Genomic DNA, 18,453 nt, shown 5'->3' on the forward strand with positions numbered 1-18,453 from the left:
GGGGGGGACCCGCCCCCTCGACCCCCCTCCTCCTCCGGGCTCATCTCCTGCTTTTGCTGCGCGTACGTGGAATTTTGAAAGGGCCCGCCGTGTTGCTGCTGTCGCTGCTGCTGTTGCTGTTGCTGTTGTTGTTGCTGCTGCTGCTGCTGCTGCTGCTGTTGATGGGCCGCCACCAGCTGCTGATAGAGCTGATGCTGCCCGATCGCGGCCGACGTGTGCTGCTGAAGATGCGACGGAGGAATGTTGTGGTGCTGAAGGTGGTACTGGGGGGGATGAGGCTCACTGGAGGGCATCACCCCAAACGTGAGGCGGGCGCCAGCCTCACATCACCTACGGCGCCTGCGCCTACACTCTCTCGACTTGCTCTTCTTCTTCTTCTTCTTCTACCGCACGTTGCGCTCCCCGCCCTCTTCAATCGTTGTCTATCAGTAATCGTAATCTCCTCTTCACCACCGACAGACGCTTTGCTAGCTACCCCGACGCAACCCCAGGTCGTACCTGCAACACAAAACAAAAATTCGTCTTAGAAACGCTGTCCACACGTAAATATTAACACATTGTTGTAAACTCGTGTCGTAAACTCTTGTATTATCTATTTCAATTGATGAAAGCCAGGATGAATATACTTTTTTACAGTTTATAAAGTTTATTGGAGTTTATTTAGATCGTTTTAATTTCTGTGTAAAATTGCCGGTCAACGATATGTTTAAATAACGTTACCGATTCTACGCTCCGGCGTACAACAGATGCCGGAAGATCGCACGCTCCGCGTCGTCTTCGCCAGCGGTTACATTCTGAAGTAATCGCGGTACTTAATATTCACGAAGAAGAATCTAGCTCGCCCGCCCGTGAGGGAATGATTTCGCCAGGGATATTACGAGATGGTCTAGTCGGTTAATCCGGACAAACAGCGCCGGCACCGAGGACAGGCGAAAGATAGCGAAATACGTCGAAAGCACGGCAAGCTGCGTGTGCAGAGGATCGGGGCGACGATGGCGGCGGGTGGGTACACAAAACCGGAGAGACTTGCCACGGTAACACAAGGCATCCTGTGTTCGGATTACCTGAGCCCTGCGTGGACCCAGCTGTGTTTGCGAGCCGTCGACCAAGCTTATCTATCGATTGGATATCGACGTCTCCTTTCGACCTGTGCGCGAAGAAGAAAACCGTAACGGAAAAAGGTCGGGAGGCATGAATGTCGCTGTTGTGCGCTGTTAAAACCTTCGTTTCTCTGCATCCCCGTCTAGAAACCCACTTCTTTTCTAGCAATGAAACGAGAAATTGTTCGCATTGGCAAACAGACCGGATTAGGTCACCGTTTGATGACCACGGGTAGAGGATCGTTTGATTATCGCGAGTACGATTCCAAGATGGACGCGGGTAAGAACGCCGCGCATGAATTCCTGTCGGCGGCGTCCGTGCGTCTAATAATCTAGTCCCAATTACGCGAAATCGCAGCCTCGGATTATCGCGGTTCAAAAGACAGCCGCGAGCATTCGCAGAATCTAACGGATTAGAGTCGAGAAGAGTGGGTGTACGCGGATTTATGCATTTACCAACGGACACGTATGCACCAGGGGGAGGGAGGATAGATCGGAGAGAGAGGGCAGAGGGGTGCATCGCAGCGTGACGAACCCGAGAATCTCTCATCCCGCGGATGCTACCACGAGATTCCTGCGCCCTCTTCCACCCGTGGGCCACGGTGTTCCTTTCTTGTTGGCTACAAGTGCACCGCTGGACATCATGATACATACGTGTACGGTATTATGCGGTCTCTCCCTCTATCTCTCTCCGCCTTTCTCACCGCTATCAGCACAGTTATAATTCCGCGGTGCAAACTCCATAATCCAGTCACCGTATCCCCGGCATCTCAAGCGATGCCACTTTTATAACGCGTGAGCCACGGCGGCCGATCGTTACCACGGATTATCGTTGATCGATCCCGCCAGACCTAGGTAAATCACGCGACAGTCGATAACGCTCGTCGAGGCTTCCCTTCCCGAGACCGCGGAAATCGATGATGGGAACGAGAATGCCTGGCTGCTTTGCATTCAGCGATTAATTAATTCAGTTCCACTGGCGACCGGAAGACACCGACTGTAACGTTTGCGCCTGTTAAATTTCTATTAAAGTTCTTTGTATCCTTTTTTTTTTTTCAGTCATTCGTCTCTTTGACATGAATTTGATCGTTGCCGAAGGAATTAGAGCACCGAAAAGGTTTGAGCAATCCAACATAAATCTTTCGAATGATATGTAACTTGTCTATCGAACATGTGCTCAGCGCAACGTAGCTGTCATAAACAGATTGTATTGTTTGGCGAACAGAAAGAAATGTTTAGTGTACCGGCGAGGGTATTAGATTCGTCGACAACCCAGCTCGACAGAGACAAGGTAGACATTTTTACTTACGTCCCGACACGTCGAAAAGAGCGATAGCTTGGTTTCATACACGGTTAAAGCAAATATCGTGATCATTGCGTGACTCCTATGATCATGTATTACGTTATGCCATGTCTGCGCAATGTGTAACGCGTTCATAATGCTCTAATGCACGACCAGTCTATCAAGTGTCGTGACGGGAAAAATGTCTCGTGTTTAACTTAACAAACTTTTACCTTTCTCGCGGAAACTTTTTAAGCGGTAGCCGAAATCGGTACAATAAATTTCTAAAGATCTTTCGTAAATCTGATTTATACCGACATCTGGTTTATTCGAAAAATAAATTATTCCGAATAGTTACCGTATACTTTCGTTCCAATTAAAATTTGTCTATGTCTGATACGGTCAAAGATGTACGCTACACGATGATCTACATTTTCCACCATATTCTTCTGCGAACGTCCGAGATACAAGACGATCTAACATCGACAACCGTTACAATAATATAATACTCATGCATAACGTAATAACGTAGCTCGCGTAGACGTCTATCGAGCAAAAGCGAAAAAAATGGTAACGCCGATGCCGGATAGATTAGGGCCGGAGCTGTTGTGTAACCAGTAACATCTGCCAATCTGACATCACCTGCCCCGACTTACCTATTTCTAGTTAATTTATCACCCGTTTGGACGATGCTAGGTATCGAAGGACGGCCGCCAGCTCGGCAGGCTCGATCGGGCTAGATCTCAATAGAAACCTCTACTTTCTTCGGTCCTGAGTCTCTCATTAAACGATAACATCTTAACTGCTCCTACGCCATGCGAATTCACGACCGTTACGCGCGTGGTTGTTACCATCGATTCGCGTCGATAAATCCTAGACGTGTCCGCGTTGTTTCACGCTGCGTCGATGCGACAACTTCGCTTCGATGCGACGAGCTAATTATCCATTTGCTCGGCTGGAATTTTTCCCTTAACCAGAAAGTTAGAAGCGCATCGAGAGTTCGGTAACTTCGATGAGGTAACCCCGATATGCTAGACCAGTGGTATTCAAACGGCACGTCATGGAACCCGACCGATTCGATGAGTCATGTATATTTGATGGATGGATTTCTCTTGCAAAAGTACGTGCGTGGGAAGACCGTGTACTTTGACAATTAGCGTAGTTAGTCAAGAGCTAGAATCTTACGTGCAAGAATCTTCGAAATGAATCCTATATCTTTCCCTCGGTTAGCCAAATCGAGGTATAATCGTAATAACTACCTCTTCTTCGGTATTCAAGTGACCGAGGCTGTTTACTCAAGGCGTTAACTTACGAGTTTAACTGTAATCCCTTTTAAAGGAGTTTTATTTTAGGATTTCTTCTTATCGATAAAGCTTAAGATAACGATGTCAAAGGAGAAACCCTCACCGCGAACTTTGACAGAGGACACTCCAGGTGGATCGAGTACAACAGCGAGCGTTGCTGCGAACGATAAACGTTTGAAAACCACTGAAATAGGGGAAACGCGTTCAACGGGTCTGATGGCGTGACGAACCGGTGGATGACTACGTATTTCTAGAAGGATTCATTAAACGAAGCCGATATATCGATTACGGGAGTATTCCCTCCACCTTTTCTCCGACGACATAGGAAGCTAGTTCTTCCGCGAAACGTTGTTGCCGCTAATGCGATCGATGAATTTGATTACTATGTTTCCGTCGGCTAGGCTCTAATGTTGCTCGGCGTGGTGTCTTTCGAGCTAATTTTTACGCAAGTTTTTTAGAATCTACCAAAGTTTTGAGCATTTAATATAATTTCAAACTCTCGACCATTTATTATTCTCGGTTGAACTTCTTTTCCTACCGTGTTAGTTCGATAAAGTTTGACTCAATTAAAAGTTTCGTGTACACGGAGTGCACCACTGGGAGTTTATTTAATATCCGAGCTATTGTAGCTGACAGAAAGGAGCGTTGGTTAAAAAAGTACGCTTATAATTAATTCCATTCCCTTAAAAATCCATGAAATAATTACAACGCCGAATCACATTCCTCTGGATGAGAAATTTTCCATCCCAAACGGTAGCCGATCACACAAGTGTATCAACAAGTCCAAGTCCACCAAAGTTCTGGTAGGTCTCCAGTTTTCGAAACTCCTCTGCAAACACCAATCAAATCCTATTCCAACAACAATATGGAACGCTCAACTCGACGCAATATTTACTCGAATTCCAGGGCCGCGAGGTGTTCATCTCTGCGTTTACTTTAAGCGTTTCCGGTTGTTCGGGACGCCGAAAGACAATGGCGGCGCGAAATGAAACGTGCACACAACGCGAGAGACACGGGATGTAATCGTCGTTCGGGCATATCGAGGAAAGTCGAGGATGAGTCGAGGAACACAGATGGTTGATGAGTCCGCGCTGAATGACGGAAGGGGAACACGAACCAGAACACAGGCGAGACAGGGACGATTCCGTAGCCGAGAGCTGGCGATTCCAGCGGACAACGGGGTCGAAAGAAGGGGGAAAGGGCCCCGATAATGATGGGAGTTAAATATTCGGCGAACGACCGCGAAGTCGACGCACCGGGCTTTTGTTTGTCGCCTCGTTTCACCGGAAACCGAACCGATATGCGCTTCTTCTCACGCGAAAGTCCCTTTTATGTTTCGGTGACGGTAGGAGGAGGAATCGATGGTGCCTGCGGGCTCCACATGGCGATCGGTCGCGCGACTTCGAACCCAGGCACGAAATACGCAATTATGACTCCCAATTATCTCGTACGCGTCTCGTTATTTATTGAATATCGTGTCTGGTTACTCCTCAGCCGAGCTTGCGTGCAGTCGCGACCGGGGAGACCGATGCTACCACGTCTATCCGTGTTTCTGCGGATGGAAGACATAATCGCCACCGCTGTGTTCCGTGTTCTTCAAAAGTCCCCGTTCGAAAGAACCACATGGGTACGATGAGGCGTTCGGGTTACTTCCGCGTCTCTATACGACTCTTATCGAATTTGCGCGACTCTTTTTCGCATCTGGCGAGGATCGTTTCAAAAAGAACGAAAAAGTTATCAATTTCAGAATCGAAACAAACGATCTTATGGATCAAGAGAAATTCAATCGAGCCCTAAAAGATCCAATGTTACGAAATATCGCATTCCGTTCACGCTCCCAACGAAATTTCAGCTCGTTCTCCTTTCGCATATTCTCGCAACTTCCTCTTTTAACAACGCTCCCGAGTTTCAATGAAACGCAACAACACTCGTTATTATTTATGCTAATCAAGGCGCGCAGAGAAATGCCAGCAAAGTGTGCTTCGGTATCCGTTTAACGATATCGATCATTAAACGTAACACTTCGCAGCCCCCGATTAATCTCGCGCCGTGCTCCTTTCATTATTATCATTATACCGGCAGCTTTCTACTTAATACGCGCGTACGGTGGACTGATAAGAACTATCGAATGGCCGAACACAACAGGCAGTCGAGTACACGCAGCCAGAACGCGACACGAGACCCACGCGTTGCACGAACTCGAAACGCATCGACGTGAAACGATCACCGCGCCGCGATAAAACTCGAGGAACCGTCCAATCGCTGTCAATTAATGAGGAAGCTACGGGAATTATCGATTCGTCGTTCCTGCAGGATCGGGAAACGATGGACAGTTCAAGACTGGTAGCGTACGATGCACCATGACTGTAGGGGGGACTTGGAGGGGTTGGATGGAATTCAGATTCGGAGATCAGATTTTTTGGGAACGAGTTGGGATGCTATTGGTTAATTTTTCGTATGGGCTAAACTAAATATTAATAGAATTTTAATAGGTTTTCGCATCAGATTATATGGTGATCGCAAAGTACCGAGGAGGATTAACGATGATACGCGTGAGACATTAATGGGGTTACTACTCGTACAGTTGGTTGATTTAACCCTTTGCACTTGGATGTCCTTTACGAGGGGACATCGTAAGTCTAACAAATTTTGTTAGTGACACCACTGCAAACATAAAGGATTTACGGTGTCAACGCTTCAAGAAAGCTATATGAATCTATAATCAAGTCTAATCGTACCAAACAGATTAATATTTGCAAGAGTTTCGATTGTCAAGAAATTGTCAAGAGCGAATTTTCCTAAAAATTAGTAGAGTTCAAAAGCGATGAAAAAGCTCGCGGTGATCAGGACTATCGGAAAGAGGCTGCGAGGTATCTGGGAGAGACGATTCGAGGAGCATTCTTTCCTCGCTCCCTCTGTGACCCGAGATCTCGGAAGGCGGTAAAGAAAGCGAGGCGCGGGATTTCGGTTCTCTCACGGATCGAGACTTAATTGCAGGTCTGGAACGTTAACGGGGTTAATTGGCGTCCGGACGGGATGCGGCCGTTGGGCCCGCCACGTGAGCGAACGACGAAAATTCGATGAAATCTAATAATCGGTGACCGCCGTTCGAACGAGAAACCGATACACTCTGCGGCTGTATGTGCGTGCGCGTGCGTGTTACGGGCGAGTTTCTCACGGTGCACTCGAAGAAAATTATAAGGGATGAGGTTAAACTCCGGGTTACCCCGCGGGGGTAAGAGAGCATCGAACGAGAAGAGGAGCAAGACGATGGAGGGGGAGTGAGCCGAAGGGGAGAAAGAGAGGAGAAACAGCGAGAGAACCAAAGCGCCCACCGCTCGGAGGGGGCAAATCATACTTAATTGATATCACAAAGAGGCTCTGCTTGCGCTCACCACCTAACCCAACCTAACTTCATAATCGCCAGCTCGCCCGCCGGATTAAACGCCGCCCGGATCCATGTTGTACGTAAATTACGCGCGCCTCCTTCGTGTGCTATATGCCCTTCGCATATTACCGTTGTCTTCCACCGATCCTCTTCTTTCTGTTCTCCCATCGTTCTCCTCTTCGTACACCCTCCCTTCTTTATCGAGATTCCCCACTTTTCCCTCTGGACACCCCACCTTTCCCTACACACACGTACGCTATCTCTCTTGTCGTTTAGTTGTCGTTTCGACCCTGCTCTCGTTCGACCGCGAACGGCCATTGCGAATCGCAGACGGTTTCGCTCGCGCAAATTGAAAAATCATCGATTAACCTCTTGCTATACTTCGAGCCTCGCTCGTGGTCACAATTTCAGACCAAGCATAAATAAGACAAAGACGAAGCCCTCAGGGGCTGTAGAATGCGTGTATAGTTCAAGCCAATAAAAAAACTGGTTGCAATTGTGGTGCAGGGCTAAGTTCAATCGCTGCACCACTAGCGACGAAAAGGCGAAAAGGAAAAAAAGCAGGGAAAAAGCGTCTACAGAGGAGACACGTCGAATACCATCCTCGAACTCTCGAGACCTCCGGTGATCACCAGTGTCGATTTCAAATCTGACGAGCATAGGGAGAGGGAGGGTTAGACGAACAGGGAACACGCGGTCGGGTTTCGTCGTCAATCGTTGGTAGGAAGTGTTTTTGCACTGACGTCGACCCTGCACTGGCAACAACGGCCGCAGGGGCGGCTAATGACAAAATCAATGCGACATAATTAGACATGGCGGCTACCTAGCTACCCAGCTTACCAAGCTATCCGCGTCTACGTGTACGTACTCCTCGGTACCCCGCGCGTTTACGTGAACGTATCTGCGGACTACCCGCCACGCTGCCCAGGGAATTATCGCAAAAACATTCCTTAATGTGATCGTTGCGGCATTGTTGCCGGCTCGCGTCGCCTCCACCGGAAATTTAACATTCTCTATGGCCGTGAATGGGGTGTTCCTTCCGTGGGGATTTTCGGGAACGGAAAGCCGTCCAGGGCGTTGATTCAATCCACCGTGGTCGATTCTTCGAGCAAGGATGATTCTGATTGGGTTCACAGGCCGGTTTGACGCGGTGCGCTAATGATCTCCGTTAGCGGATGCTTCGCACCGCGAGGAACGCGTTCCCTTTGATTTATGATCGACGGGGATTTCGGCGAATCGATAATAAGGCACGGGTCCTCTGTTCCTTGGCTTGCATCGAGCTGATCCGTGGGTGTTTAAGCGCAGTCGAGATGGCAGGAATAATTTTGTTTAAGGGAACATTGGTTTCTGGACTGAATTCGATCAAATAGAAAACAACATGTGGCTGTATCCAATCCCAGATGCATGCTTTATTCACAACTAACACTACTCTAATATATATGTATATATATAGTCACAGTTCTATAAGGAACTAAAGAATTTTCATTGCTCTTATCCGGGACTAACGAACTACACATCGCCTTCAACGAAATCTTTTTATATAGAGCTATAAGTCTAAACTGAAGTAATTTTCTTGACGATTCAAGCACACGTTTCTATTAGATTGAAACATGCTCGTGTAATGTACACGTCTTCGACTATCAAAGTAGCAATCGCCATCGTCGTCGAAATGACGAGTAGCAAGAAAAAATTCCAATGTTGCAGAAAACGAGTTCTGCCACCGTTTCAACTGTCGAAGAACGACTTTATTTGAAAAGAGAATTAGAGATTTAAGATAACATGAATTCTCAGTTAATTAAATGTATTTTTTAGTTGGAATCTGTATGCTAATGAGGAAATAGACGATTACAAGTGCAACATTTAAAGATGGACGTACACGAAGATATTAGTTTTATGTATATCATAATTTACTGTAAGCGATGCAACTATACATTTTCTAGAGAGTTCACTACGAGAAATCACACTGATCCTAGGCTCATGTTTCATTTCGATGAGATTGCCTTCTTTTTATCATCAGTAGAAGATCGAGTAGTTCAAACGCGAAGAAATCAAAGTCATTTTACAATCGAATATCTTCCTCGGGGAAAGGAATATGCCAAACTACCTTCATTGATAAATGTGCAGGAGGAATGGCAGTGTTCAGATAAAAAGAAGTGAACAGCATTCTTTAATCAATTCTAAATAGAACATATTTCTAGTGTCGACACGTACTATGACATTTGAATTAATTCACCTTAATATCTATATGACCTAGCGAAGCAAAAGCCATATTTCATTAAAATTTATTAAATCCCGCGTCGAATCAGCCGAGAATATAAGAGTTATGACGTAATTCTAGACCACGGTTAGACTGCATAGTTCCGATTGGTGTGAAGTGTGTCGATAATTAGAATATTTATGTATATGAGCCAGAAACTTTCAGTTTAAGGATATATCGTTGGGGTGATAGTGTAAGTGATGCGAATGATACATACCATGTATTTCATAGCGCTTAGAATAGCGAACTAGACTGTCTACTGCTATCAACAGTTCTAAACTTGAACTTTTTCTAATACCGCTATTAATAACGATTTTAAAAACTACTATTGGGAACTGCTATTCTGAGCAATTTTTATACTCCCGTGATTTCTATTAATTTCTCCAGGACGATCTTGCAACAAAACTAGTGACAAGAATCATTTGTCAGTTTGAGAGTGCATCTAGGAGAAACCAATCCTAGTTGTCCCAATAGTAAAACGCACTCGAAGTAGAGCAAACGGTGCTCCATGTGGCGCATGTGTGATTGATGTACAGAGATCCGTTACAATTAGACTCACGGGGCAAAGGATAAAACTCGCGATGCGTATATTGTCGTGGACGGCGAATAATAACTGCTTCGCGTTTCGTTCGAAGCACCGATTAGCCGCGATCGTTGGACGAAGGTTAACGACCTCCAGCAATTTGGCGCGAAACAGTCCGCACCGATTCCCCATCAGCGTTCCACGCGCGATAACAAAGCAGTTCTTTTAATTTTTAATTCTTGTTTCGCGTTTCACAATGCGACACGTGCCTCCTTTGTATTAATCATATTTCTTCGTTAGTTCTTCGACTTTTCGCAAGGAGTTTCTAAGCGACTCTTTCGAAACTCTAAACTTTAGGGTAAAGCAATGAACAGGAAAAACTATTTTTTACTACGAGTCGGAAGACAAGTGCACTTCTTTACGTGTACTAATCGATAAAAGCACAATGTAGTACTTCGATAAATCCTAAGCGTCGCGATGAATACTCCTCGGCTGGGACATGTTATTCTTTTCTCTACGAGCAGAGTGCAAGTCGTGACACACCGCCAATGGCGACATCGTCCGCTTCGATTTCAAGCGAATCCGTAGGTAGAAGCGCTTTATGTACAAGCTCTGGCACGGTGTATGTAGAGCTAATTATACCCTCGAACAAAGGGTTACTCCGATGACGCACACCTAAGGTCGGAAAACATTGATGAGTGACTATATACTATGTCCTGGTCGACGGTACATATACATAAGTAACAGGGAAAGAAGAAGAAACCTAAGCGACACAAATCGCTCGTGTAACCGTGCACTCCTCCGCTCAAAGGTACAAAAGCGCAGTCCCTCGAGTCTTTAACCGAGGTTCGGTGCAGAATCTTTCATAAACATCTGCAGGTTGCTTGTAACAAAATTAAGACCATGATAGAAAATAACAAAAGTAGATAATAATCGTGCTATAAGAATGAAATAAAAGCTTTCAGCATCAGTGGCTGGCACGCACGTGAGCAGCACCGGTTTGAAGTTCGTTTGGCGGGTTTTTTAAATCCACACCTGCTGAAGAAACTTTAATTCCACGCTAAAATACTTTTGAAAGCTTTATACGGTGAACGACTACACGTTACACGAGCAATTGGTAGTTTTTCCCTCGCCGCAACATCCCGTTTAGAAGAAAACGTTCGAATACCGAAAATTCCAAGGACTCGACTGAAATCGACCGTAGGAAGCGCCTTTATGGAACGCTTGAAATGCTCGTCGCGGCTACTCATGCGTGTCCGTAAATTGATTTAAATGCTCCACGCCCATATCTGTCTGAACCCGTGGGATCGCTTCGCGAGTCAACGGCAGATCCATCAACGCCGGTGTGGTAACGCGAGCACCGTGTACCGCGGCCGTTGCAAAAATAATCTCGCAGCAAATAATATCGAACCGGTCGCTACAGCGACGAGCAAAAGTCGACGCTTCTTCTTCACGCTGGATTACGATCCGTACGAACATTCTTAATCGTCCAAAATAAGGGAAAGAGGCAACGAAGTAGAAAGTGTAACACTGGCTTGCGGATAAATTAGCCTTGTTTATTTTTATTTATTAGCGAGTCTTTAGTTCGAGGCAATTTGTCGAGAGCCCTGCACAAAGAACGAGTAGGGTTTATTTTGATATAAAATTATATTAGCTTAGGTATGAATGAGAGACACTACTTTATCGCAAGTCAACTGGAGTTGTAATCCTAAAATTTATAACTGCTACACGCTCTCTGACGCTAACCATAGAGTCCAACCGAGAGAAGCATCTTGTCTGCCAGGTTGCAAGTGTTGGTCTTTAATTTTTGGACAGGCTGATATTTACGAGGTAGGCCAAGTGAAAGGGTTTACGTAACTTTCCTCCAATCTCCTTACCTGGCATATTATTTCTCCCTCGATAAAAAATGCGATTAATCGCGAACGCCTCGAGTGCAGCCGACACTATTGAAATCTTCAACCTTCCGAAATTTATTTTTCAGATGTACCATCGAAGGTTAGAATATCGTCTTTAACATTTTAGGAACGATTTTTTGAAATATCGCTTCAACCACAGCAAGTGTCGGAACGTTTCCGTTCTCTTCTTTTTGAACCTTACTGTACGGCTCCATCCGATCATCAGTCTCGCATTATGGTTCAAACATGCATCGCAACGTAATCTAGTACATCGAATCGTTTAACGACGAAATAACTTAGATAGCATCAATCAATGGACGTACGATCTAATTTTTCGCGGTCACCGTGAAACTTGGTTAGCGCGTTTATGACGTTAAATATGGATTGCAATCGACGAGCACACGTTTATTAATAAAATTCAGAGCTAATAGCATGCTATTAGAAACTACTAATCGCCGTGTGACAAGCTTATGACAAGCAACCCACGCGGATATCGAGTTACCAAATGCTAAATTACAGGTTATCAATTGTATTAAGCGAACGAATCCAAAAACCTGATGCTGAACTCGAAGCACCAACGTTAGCCGAGACTGTATTCAATTTCCTGCCAATTTTACCACCCAAGTAATGGTTCGTGTTTAGAAATTAGGGGTTATTAATTATCATTGTACCGATGTATCAAGTTAAGGGGGACAATTTATATCAGCCTGCTGGCCAGACTCTATACAAGCACATGACAAAATTAACCAGATCACAGTTAATTCACCCTCGAAATAAACCTACAAAATGCCCAAATAAACGATAACTGTACGCGAATCGATCCCAAAACTCAAAAACCCGCTTACGGTATCGATCTACAGTGTAGATTCTACACCGAACAAAAAGGCAGACCGCTCGATACTTAATTTTGATTGACAGTAAAATGTAAATCGAGCGAGATGAAAAATGTCGATGCCCGCCGTTTCTTTTCGCCGTAGCGTATTCCTGCGGTCTGGCGATAAGCCTAAGCTAGGCAGGCGTGCAAAACCTGTTAGCAACAGCGTCGCAAGAACGCTCACGCGCTTCCGGAAAGGGCTGTTCGGTGGCAAGGCGTGTTGCCGCGGCGGCCTCATTAGCAGGCCGCATCGGTAAACTTACAATGCCTCCCTTTACGCCCACCCTCGTTGCCGTTTTCCAGCCCTGGCGATGCGTATCTCACCCTGCAGCTAACCCTTTACGGCCAAAGCATGTGCGTGCTTGCGCGATCGTTTTAAAGCCGCGCAGGAATCCTTTACGGGCGGATCAGAAAAAGGCCGAGCTGGGAGGAAAATCATTCTCGGAAACGAGGGAAGAAAAGTCGCGATGGCCGATCGGTGGCTCGAGTCAACGATTGACGGTGAAAAGTGATTTCGGTATTTTTTAAATATCACCCAATAAATATACATCCAAATTTGAATGCGTTCTTGAATTTTTCTTAAAAATTGGCACGAAATTTCTAGACAAGCTAACATTGGAAAAAAAATAATAAAACATTCATAGAATTCGTCGTTCTTATTTAATGTCAACCGCGTCCCGATGTGCGCGGGGAAGTAAATAATAAAGCGATCGATGAAGAAACTAACGTTCACCTATGGAACCGACGGAACCGTCAACAAATTCCACGGCCAGAACGAGATCGTTAGAGCATGGGGACTCTTCTAGAAGAACAAGAACTCGGTACGTGCGGAGACGCTTCGTTCCGAGGGGTTGCATAGGTAGAAACGCCGTTCATTATTTCAGGTGGATCAGCGTGAAAAATTCTGTGACAGGTCCTGAGAAGTGGACGAGGAAAAACGAAGGACGAAACGGCTCGATGAAGGGGAGGAGATGGCAGAAATGGCCCCTAATGAAGCGTCAACTTGAACCTGGGAAAGTGCCAATTTCATTGGGCTTTTTTTCTGAAGAATTAATCAAAAACGACGAAACTCTAAAATTAATGCGACAAGGGAAGCTTGCCCGTGCGAAAATAAATGAAGAGCAATCGAATTCTCGAAATTCATGCTTATACTGAGAGAAGTACACGAGAAAAATAAGAATTGATTTTTTTTTGTTAAATAAATGAAATTGTATTTTTACAAAGGAATAACTTATTTAAAGAATGTTATTATAAATAGTAAAACTATGTCTTGGACCCTACTACCCTACATCGCGAGTGGATACTAAATATAAACAAATAGAAAGGTTCCAATTATCTTAAAGACACCTTAACTTGAAATGTCACACGAGTCTTGACAAATGTTGCCACATATTAAAAAGTAATAGACAACTTCTTATCGTACGAGTATCGACGTGTCCAGTGACCGTCGTTCTACCCCCTGTTTCCCACAACTCATCGACGCCTTCACCTCTCCATATTGCAATGATTCGCGTATCTGTACCGCGGGAAGACAATGGCACGTATCATATTGTGCGACGTTAAAGCTGGAAATATCCCTTCTAAGATATCCTGCAATTGTTACGCATCTAAGCAGTTACGTCATTGGGACTAAATTAGGGAAGCGTTCCCCACGAGGATTATCCCCGACATGCAACCACCGAGCAACCATGGAATATGTGGAAACGTTCGGCTAACGCTTACGTATCGACGGCAAATTGCATACCGTGTCGCAATAATCGGCATGTACCCGAACGACGAACAAATTCGAGTGCCGTTTAAGCCAAGCAGAATTCTAAACACTGGATGATTATTTCAATTGTCGACTTTGCAGAAACGTTTACGGGAAAAATAGAATTTATGGAATTTATAGAAAAATGGGCCCCTGCGGAGAGGGTCGAATGTTGCAAGTAGGATCGTTTTAAAGGTTATTTTGTAACAGTCTGAGGCACAAAACGAAAAGTACTTGGAAAAATATAAAATAAAATATTCTACCTAGAGAATCATTAAACAGCAATAAAAAGTCAAGTTCATAGTCGCTATGTTCCAATCGAATGTTTGCCGAAACAGGAACGGGACACCCGTTAGGGAGTTGGTAGTGGAGCGATGTTCCCGCCACTCATAGATACGTGTCGGATAGGGGGGATATTCAATTATTCATATACCATTAGCTGGTGCGCATGTACCGGGTGTATCGTGTATGTACGTTGGGATTCACCCTGGGTAACTTGTTTCGTAAGGACGGCTGTAATTTTCCTTGGGAGCATCGTGTCATTATTAAGGGATTCGACGAGGGTGGAAAGGGTGGAGGGCGAGAGGGAGGAACGCGACTGCCGATAACGCCTATCGATAACACGCTCCTCGGCATCGACGATCGATGTGTACAATGAGTCACGCGTTAAATGACTGATATTATTGGCTGACCCGCGAATCACGCGGATCTTTGTTCGTGGATGCTTTGGACGATTCGAGTACAAGAACGACGCGCTGGACGGAATATATGTATAATACAATGAACGAAGAAATAATTTTATATTATGCACTTCAATTTCTACTTTAGTTTCTACGAAATCTACGTGTCGAAAAACACGTTTAGAGGAGGTGAAAATTCCCAAAGCGTGAAAATCGTCAACGGTGCCGCGTTACGCCCACGCGAGCCATTCCAAGTCACGCTCTGGGAGGGATGAATGGAGAAAGATAATCCTATTTCGAAAGGTGGGACGTGAGGAATGTTCTGGTTTCCTGTGTTCCGTGGGGTTGCTGTTCACGTGGTCGCCGAGAGAGCGCCCTTATCTCAACGTGGGATCGCGGTGTTAGGGTCGCCTACGCCCGACGAGGAAACTTCCTCGTTCGGACCGCGAAGATAGGAATCGACCGTGATCCGATTAATTAATTCGTACGATTAATTGCCTGACCTCTATCTCGATGGATCTTCGGCGTCTCTCGGAGCATTATGCAGACATCGAGAGCGAGAGGAAAGAAGAGAAAAAGAAGAGCTCGACGGTCGCGTGGGTGGTTCGTCCCCCGTGGACGTCTTCCAGAGTAGACACGGTCATCCGGAGCACGACGCGAAGAAACTAAAGGCGATACGGAGCGCCCTGCGATCCGCCCACGCCCAACTTGCAAATTCATATCTCCAAGGTGCGCCACCGTGGCCGCGTAGGTGGAGGACTTTGGCCTTCTTACGCCGCGGGGGACCGTCGAGCATCAACCAATTGCACTTCTTTCTCGAACGTTGATCGAAACGGCGAATTAAGCCTGCTGGAACGATCGACGATCGACAGAATTGGATCTCTGGTACCATTCGCGGCTCGCACTCTTCGTTAATTTCATTTCGGATAACGCATTCGCAACTGACAATGCACGAAATGACTTGCGATACGCTTTGGAAAATATGAGCAGATTTGGGTGTCTGGGAATGATAATTATGCGAGTTGTATTCAAGTGGAAAAAAAAAAGTGATTCACCATCGATCTAAAGATACGAGCCGTTCACTGCACAAATCGATTAACTCCAACCAGTCGCATAAATATTGCATTTATCCATTCTACAATATTTATTTGAATTTACATTACAAAGGGAGTTTTGAGAAATGATGTATATTACTTCATCGTATTTCTCAACTTTTTGTTTTATGGAGTTAATCGATTTGAACGGCTCGTATTGATTATGGTTACAATAACGCACCACACAGTACAGACGTTCGCTTTCATCCCGATCATTCCACAGCAAAACAGATCGCAAAGAACTCCCGATCCTCGAGCAGAACCACCAGGTTCTGCCCTCATCGTCTGGAAACTTGGACGGGTCGCGCGTTAATGCTCGATAATTCTCCACTTTCGAGTAACGATACTCGCGTATCGCGTTCGCGCATAGGTGTCTCGCGCATCATTTTCCCCGAAACCGGAATTCATACGCGTCCAACGAGCAATCTCCATGCAAAAATTCCCCCCGAAGCATTTCCTTTCCCGAATTCGAGCGTCCCGAACCAAGGCCACCTACGGCTTCACCTTTTCTCTCCTTCTTGTTCCTCCCTTTTTTTCCCCTCTCTGAAAACGTTCCCTGAATGGACTCGACGTACTTCGTCCGATCGTTTTTCCCGAGAATGCAGGTGTTCGTTGCCGGACAGGCTTTTCGATAGTAAAATCGCAGCGTCCCTGAAGACGCAGGTCACTCTCTGCCAGGTGCTGTCGATCGCTCGTAAAGAGCCCACGGGTCCGACTGGTCGCTGTTATTGTTGCCCCGTTCCGCTAAGCATCCGAAAAGCATCGTCCGTGCTTTTCGTCTTTAGCCAGGCTTTGAGAGGACCCCATTGTTGAGGGGATCCTTGCATCGGAACGGAGACACGCAAACACGGGCGCAGGACCTGCGTCGACGTCCGCCGTCAATAGACGAATCCTAGCTGGTTCCTGGAAGCCATCGATCGGGTCTGATTTTTCTTTATTATTCGGAACCACGGGTGGATCCTGGGATCGGATCGGGGATTGTCCCATGGCGATCCATTGTCCGCGACGCTTCGGGAGAGCCCTAGGGTTCCGGCGAGATTTTTGTATAATTTCTAGGGATACTTCGTGGCTACAGTTCTGTTTTTACGAACTTTCAGTCGTTTTTTCTTCGAGGCGTTTTGGTCTTCAGGTTGATGGAAATTTGAGATCGAGGTGAAAATTCCCTAAGGGATCCTAGATAGGAAAGTAACAAAATGCAAACTCTGTTCAACGTGATATCGATCAATGCTGATTATTATCACCAGTACCCAAGTACCAGTAAGAATGATCGTCGAAAAGTGGGAGCTCATTGTAAGTATAAGCGCCTTGCAATCGTCGGGGTAAGCTCGAAACGCTCTTTGTGATTTTCCTGTTGTTGGTACAGGTAAAGCCGAGACACACCTGCGCAGGTCGACTAACAAAGACCGCTGGGTTTCTTCCGACAGTATGCGTAGAATTCAAATACTGTCGCCAGATCTTGGACAAAACACAGAGAACGACGTTTATAAATAGTCGCCCGCATTGACTCTCCACTTAGGAAATATTTCGTTTCGATATCGTACGATTTGGTCTGCTTATCGTCCGTTCTTCTTTCAGCGAGATCAATGCGTCCAGAGAAATGGTTTATACAATCAAAAAATTTCCGTGCAATTGCATGTAAATTTGTATACATTTATTTCTCTGACTTCGTGTATATTAGTACTTAAATCTTTTCTGCTGGAAATATAATAAATTATTAAAGGCAGCGAACGTTTCAATAGCAGAATAACGAGAAAGATATATGAAACTGATCCATCAACTTGAAAAGTCGCCAAATCGTTGAAAGTTGCGTCACGTTAATAAAACATCGCGCAGCACGCACTGATTCTTATCAACCCCAGCAATTACGCGCGCGCATTAACCCTTCCCTGAACTTTCCAGGTCACTCTCACAGATACACTTTCCAAACAGCTCCGCGTACCGCCTCTAATTTTGATTATTTTCGTCGGATGTAAATTACGTATATCCCATAAAATAAATTCCTTATGGATATATAACTAAAATGAAACAGCTTGAAAATTGACTGGAACGCCTCACAAATGAGAACTTGGCCCATCACGCGGCTGATAGGCGAGCGGATGGAAGCGAGCGTAACTCGTTGCGCTTTATTCGAGGCGCAGACTCGCTTCGGTCAGGTTGACGGACGTCTTTCGAAAACTGGAAAAAAGCTGGGTCCCCGCGGAGAGGTGTAATAACCGGGTACAACTTCTGTGCGTAAGACGGTGGCGTGTCTACGCTGATTTGTGCGCACTTTGTGAAAGGAAGGTCGACGCGGCGCGTTCTGCTCG

General features: G+C 45.7%; 1 protein-coding gene across 5 annotated transcripts in view; it reads right to left on the minus strand.

The window, feature by feature from the left end:
• Positions 1-29: 29 nt before the first annotated feature.
• The window catches only part of LOC128887306 (uncharacterized), a 200,799-nt gene continuing 182,375 nt past the window's right edge, over positions 30-18,453 (minus strand). For all 5 annotated transcript variants that reach the window (XM_054143053.1, XM_054143054.1, XM_054143052.1 and 2 more), the window contains one exon: positions 30-498. In XM_054143053.1, coding sequence (XP_053999028.1) covers positions 293-498 — 206 coding nt within the window. In that variant the 3' untranslated portion in view covers positions 30-292. The remainder of the gene's footprint in view (positions 499-18,453) is intronic.

Source organism: Hylaeus anthracinus, unplaced genomic scaffold (assembly GCF_026225885.1).
Source record: "Hylaeus anthracinus isolate JK02 unplaced genomic scaffold, UHH_iyHylAnth1.0_haploid 11985, whole genome shotgun sequence".
Classification (NCBI taxonomy): Eukaryota; Metazoa; Arthropoda; class Insecta; order Hymenoptera; family Colletidae; genus Hylaeus; species Hylaeus anthracinus.